The sequence below is a fragment of the Chaetura pelagica genome, unplaced genomic scaffold (assembly GCF_000747805.2).
Source record: "Chaetura pelagica isolate M959 unplaced genomic scaffold, ChaPel_1.0 scaffold437, whole genome shotgun sequence".
NCBI classification, from domain to species: Eukaryota; Metazoa; Chordata; class Aves; order Apodiformes; family Apodidae; genus Chaetura; species Chaetura pelagica.
This window is the reverse complement of record NW_009953914.1, coordinates 6,302-11,637: the sequence shown is the minus strand read 5'-3', so window position 1 is coordinate 11,637 and position 5,336 is coordinate 6,302. Positions and strand designations below refer to the sequence as shown.

The window sequence follows — 5,336 nt, the reverse complement described above, 5'->3', positions numbered from 1 at the left end:
ATATGTTTGTGGTCTGTCTGCACCTGCAGAAGAGGCGGTGGCTGCTGGTAGAGCTGCTGTTATTTCGGGATGTTCTCTTTCTGGGTGCCTGAGCTGTGACTTCTTGTTCCCCTCCACCCTTTCATGTCCTGTCTTCAGCACCATGACAGCACCTGCAGCTCCTTCTTAAATGACTGTTTTGTTGGGGTACATCTGGCAACAGAGCTGAGCTTGGGGCTGCTGGAATCTTACCTTTTCAGTAGGCGTGTTTCCAAAGGGGGGCAGTGTTGGTGAAAAAGCTGATCCAGGTAAAATCCAACTGAAAGTTTTACCCTTCTTAATGATTTGGTGTATCAGAGCTGAATAGGTGGTAGAGTTGCTCCTTGTTTCTGTGGGGTTTGGGCCTCCTGGTGTGGTGGTGTCAGGGGAGTGGCAGCATCTCCTGCAGTGACCAGGCTGGGCAGCTGGGGGGGGACTGCTCCTCAATATTTGATTATTTTTTTATTATTTTTTTTCCCCCCTTCCTGTCATAATCTCTTCCCTTTGGAGCCGATTCCCTTTGGGGCTGGTTCCCTTGTTCCCACTCTGATCTTGCAGGGATGACTCTTCCTTCAGCCCAGGTCACCTCTGAGAGCTGAGCTCTGCTGCAGGCTGGGCTGGGAAGAGAAGGGGGAGGCAGGAAAAGCTGGCACTGGCCTCCCCCCTGGTCTCAGATCTGGGGCAAGGGCCCAGATGGTATCCCAGATCTCTTCCTATGGGATTGAGGCAAGGTTCCCTGTGGAGAGAGCTGCTCCTAATCGCTGCCCTGCTGTGCTGCCTTGCAGATCAGGACCAGATGAGCAGAGGGAGGTTTCTGTGAAGATCAGAGTCGCCCCAGCCGGGCCGCGGAAGTGGCCGCGTCTCCGCCTGTCACCACCACGGACCTGGAAGGAGAAAGAAGAGAAGAAAAATGTCCCACGCTTTAAAGCAAGTGTTCAATAAAGACAAAACCTTCCGGCCCAAGCGCAAGTTTGAGCCGGGGACTCAGCGGTTTGAGCTGCACAAGAAGGCTCAGGCCTCCCTCAACGCCGGCCTGGACTTGAAAGTCGCGGTCCAGCTGCCGCCGGGAGAGGAGCAGAACGACTGGGTGGCCGTGCACGTGGTGGATTTCTTCAACCGCATCAACCTGATCTACGGCACCATCAGTGACTATTGCACGGAGCAGTCCTGCCCCGTCATGTCGGGGGGACCCAAGTACGAGTACCGGTGGCAGGACGAGCACAAGTACCGCAAACCCACCGCCCTGTCCGCTCCCCAGTACATGAACCTCCTGATGGACTGGATTGAGGTACAGATCAACAACGAGGACATCTTTCCCACTAACGTTGGTGAGTCGGGTTCCGGTTGCACTGGGTGGGGGGAGGTTGGGGCAGAGTCTTCTCCTTCAAGCCCTCGGGTCCCGTTTCTTGTCCAGGAGATGCTGTTGCACAGGTCACCCTTGCAGCAGAGCTGTTTCCTTTTGTGCTGCTCACAGTTTGGCAGCTGGTAACCTATTCCGAGCACCTGAGAAACTTCAGAGCTCTTCTGGAGTGTTAAAATACCCAGAGCTGCACCAGATCCCCTTTGGAGTCATGGATACCTCGAGGAAAGCCAAGCTGAGCCTAGGCAGCCACAGCAAGAGGCTGCTCTTGGAAAGGTCAGCCTCTGCCATGACTCTTGGGTAGTTCATGCTGGCCGTGGTCTCCTGATGGACAGCTCTTCCAGAACTGATTGCTAGCTTGGGTTCAACAGGCGTGCTCTGCACCAGCCTGCTGATGGTGGCCACGTTTCCATAATTAGCCTCTTTGTTATTACAGCCTCGTTAGCTGACTCTGCCCTTTCCAGCTCCGTGCTCCCTGGCATGTGCTCGCCTGCCTGCTGCAGCTGGGTGGGATGCTGAGATGTGCACCAGGGAGGGCTGGTGTTTCATCCACTGCCAGGGTGATGGAAATGAGAATTTGGCCTAAGACACCTAAATCTGCGTATCCAAACGCAGCTTCATGAGCTGGCTTTGGGACAGATCAGTTGGTTTTTTGTTTTTTTTTTTATTTTGTGTTGAATAAGGTGTGAGAATTTGGTGTCTAAAACATTGAGTGTGGGTGTAATTGAACCCATTGTTCCCATGTTCTGAGATGCAGAAGACAAGCTGCTTCCCTCCTGCCCCGGTGTTTGTCCCTCCTGCCCTGGTGTTTATGCTGTCAGAACCCTGATGGGAGGCAGTTGGCCCCTGTCTGGGACACATCTGCTGCCTCTGCCACACAAGCACCCACAGGGCTCCTTCACCCATGCCAAAAGGCAGCTCAAAGCTGCTGTGAGCAGGGCCATAAGCAGCTGGTTCCTCAGCAGCTGAAATCCTCCCCACCCGTTCCTCCTGTCACCCCAGTGAGTGCTGCACTGCCTTTGGTGAGGACTCTTCTGCAAGACTCTCTGGGGACCATGAGCAGGGTGTTTGTTCTCTTCAGGGAGGCAAGACAAGTTTCCGACAGCAGGAGGGTTGTTTTTTTCATTGTTACTGTTGTTTTCAGCTCAGCTTTTGCCAGATTCCTTGCCCTTTACAACAACTGAAACTCTGCAGTTCTTGCAGAGCACTTGAAAGGGTTTAACTAGTCCTTGATCCTCCAGAAATGACCTGTGTGAACTTTAAACTGTGATACTCTCCTGAGGATCTGATGCCTTTAAAGAGAACCTTAACATCTTTAATTTATAACCAAAGAGCTGAAGATGTATCAGAATAAGAGATAACTGTGGGGAGTTAACAGCATCAGCTTTCTTTTGGGAACTTGCTTGTTCCAGTCCAGTTCTCTGCACTGTTTATATAAACATGCCAAATGGGAGTAGAAGAAAACTCTTATCAGGCTGGAAGAGCTGCTGGGAATCTCCAAGGCCAGTCTCTTGCTTCCAGTCTCCAGCAGCAGTCGGTGGTGTTCAGCACTGCCACTGAAGAAATCTGTGCTGGGAAAGTTCTGATCCAAAAGGAAAGGGAAAAGGAGAGAGGACTGGAAATCACCAGAGACAGAAACCCTTTGGTGTCAATCTGTCCATTTTACCCATTTATTTTAGCCCCAAGGAACTACTTTTAGCTTTGCTGACAGTTTCTCATGGTCGTGTCTTCCATCCTAGGTACTCCCTTCCCCAAGAACTTCCTCCCAGTGGTGAAGAAGATTCTCTCCAGGTTCTTCCGAGTCTTTGTCCACGTCTACATCCACCATTTTGACAGGATCACCCAGATGGGGTCAGAAGCCCATGTGAACACCTGCTACAAGCACTTTTACTACTTTGTGAAAGAGTTCAATCTCATAGACACCAAGGAGCTGGAACCACTGGTGAGTCTCTGGGTGGGCTCAGGTTGGTCTGTTGGGGCTGCAGCCAGTGGGTGGGCTGGAGGAGCCACAGGGGTCTATGGTACCTTCTCAGAACTGGTTACCCAAATTCAGAACGTGAGTTGGCCTTGCAGTTGTTCAGGAAACTGGGAGTGAGGATGTGCAAGCACAGCTGAGTAGGGTCATTTGGGGATCAGGTGAGGGAAGTTGGCTTGTTCTCCAGCACCCTCCTTGTGCTTCTAGCAGCTGGCACAGCAGGAGCCCAGCCCTGTTAGCTTCCCAGGATATGGAGGGAAGACTAAAAGCTCTGAAGAAGAAATTCTTTAGTGTGAGGGTGGTGAGATACTGGAAGAGGTTGCCCAGGGAAGCTGTGGCTGCCCCATCCCTTGAGGTGTTGAAGGGCAGGTTGGATGGGGCTTGGAGCAACCTGGGCTGGTGGGAGGGGTCCCTGCCCATGAATGGGGCTGGGACTAGATGATCTTCAAGGTCCCTTCCAACCCAAATTATTCTATGATTCTCCTCCCTTTGCTTACTTCCCATCCTGGAAAGCAAGGGCAACACCACCACCTCCACATGGAGTCTGGAGGATGTAGAATGTGCCCTAGACCTAGGAGGTGCTGATGGTGCTTCTGAAGCCATAAACAGCTGAGCAGACTTGCTGGGCAGTGACAGGGTGTCCTGAAGTGCCTGGGAATGGGAGCAGTGGGAGGAGCAGGGACCTGCCCTGACTGGAGCTCTTACTAACAGTGTCACCACATGCCTGAGAAGAGTATTTATAATGAAACAAAGGTGAGGTTTTTTCATCCAAACCCTCACCTGCCAATCTGGATCTTTATTCATGGTCCTGTGTCTTGTCTGTCCCTTTGGCAGAAGGAAATGACCTCTCGGATGTGCCACTGAGATCAGACCTTCCTGCTCCCACTTTGGCTTCTCTTCCAAGGCCTCCAAGTCCCACTTTTGCATTGGAGATGTGATTCAAGGGGAGAACAGAGACATTTTGTTAAAGAAATCTATATATTTTTAATGAGTTTCAATGTAAAACTGTGATATTGCAGGAATATTTTTTTAAAGATGCTCTAGATAAACTAGTTTTTTATAGTAATTTCTATAAAAAAAATAAATATTTGGGGCTCCTTGGTGGAAATGCTCACTGTGGAGGAGGGAGGAGCCACCCTGTACTGCCTCTTCCCTGTCCCCTCACTGCAGAGGCACCAAGTGAGCAGATCAAGATGGTTCAGACAGAGCCATGTGGTGGAGCTGGTGCTGCCATGGAAGTGGTACTTCCCTCTGGACACCCATTTCCCACCTGGGAAAGGAGGTTTTGTGGGGGTTGGGGAAGAAATGCTGGTGTACATGGATCCCCTGGGATGCTGTTTGCTTCCAGCACCTCTTCCACTGGCTGTCACTTTCTGGACAGAGCTGCTGTTGTCCTCACCCCCCACTTGGCATCCTGTCCCCAGGGCTTGGCCCTTCTGCTTTCCCTCTGAAGTTGGATTTGGGTTTCTCTGATGGCTTGACTGGCACTGATAGGCTGCTGTTGGGAGCTCCTCCCCACACACAGCCCAGCTGGGTCTGCTGTCCCCACAGGGGACTGGGATCCAAGCAGGCCTGTGCCTCGTGGGAATGAGCAAAGGGAAGGCTCTAGGACAAGTGTGGGGAAGTCTTCTTCAGCACCTGCACTTCCCTGTCTCCTTGCGGTACGCTGACCCTGCTGTGAAGGAACTGGGCTGCTTGCCCTCCAGCCTCACTTACTGGCTCTGCCTGGACCACTTTCTGCTTCCCATTAGGTACAGAGCCTTGTCCCTCTTCCCCAGCAGTGAGTCCCCACTTGGCTGCACCCATCTCCTGCCCAAAGTCTGGCTGCAGCTGGAGATGCTGGCCTTGCCTGCTCCTTGCACCAGCACCTCAACTGCAGAGAGCTTTGCAGTGCCCCCGAGGTAGGTAGGAAGTACCTAGGATTTGGGGAGAGTGGGGACCAGTGTTTACAGTGAGAGAGAAAAGGTTTCTATGAACAGTGAC

The 5,336-nt window shown here is 52.1% G+C and overlaps 1 protein-coding gene across 1 annotated transcript; it reads left to right on the top strand.

The window, feature by feature from the left end:
- Positions 1–793: 793 nt before the first annotated feature.
- MOB3A (MOB kinase activator 3A) lies at positions 794–4,217 on the top strand. Its single transcript, XM_010001491.1, has 3 exons — positions 794–1,346; positions 3,118–3,320; positions 4,188–4,217. The coding sequence occupies exons 1-3, from the start codon at positions 929–931 to the stop codon at positions 4,215–4,217; spliced, it is 651 nt and encodes a 216-aa protein (XP_009999793.1). The 5' UTR covers positions 794–928.
- Positions 4,218–5,336: the final 1,119 nt, after the last annotated feature.

Coding starts and splice junctions, on each gene's coding strand:
- MOB3A (XM_010001491.1), top strand. CDS start 929: ATGTCCCACGCTTTAAAGCAAGTGTTCAATAAAGACAAAACCTTCCGG. Junction 1,347..3,117: donor CATCTTTCCCACTAACGTTG/GTGAGTCGGGTT, acceptor CTTCCATCCTAG/GTACTCCCTTCCCCAAGAAC. Junction 3,321..4,187: donor CCAAGGAGCTGGAACCACTG/GTGAGTCTCTGG, acceptor TCCCTTTGGCAG/AAGGAAATGACCTCTCGGAT.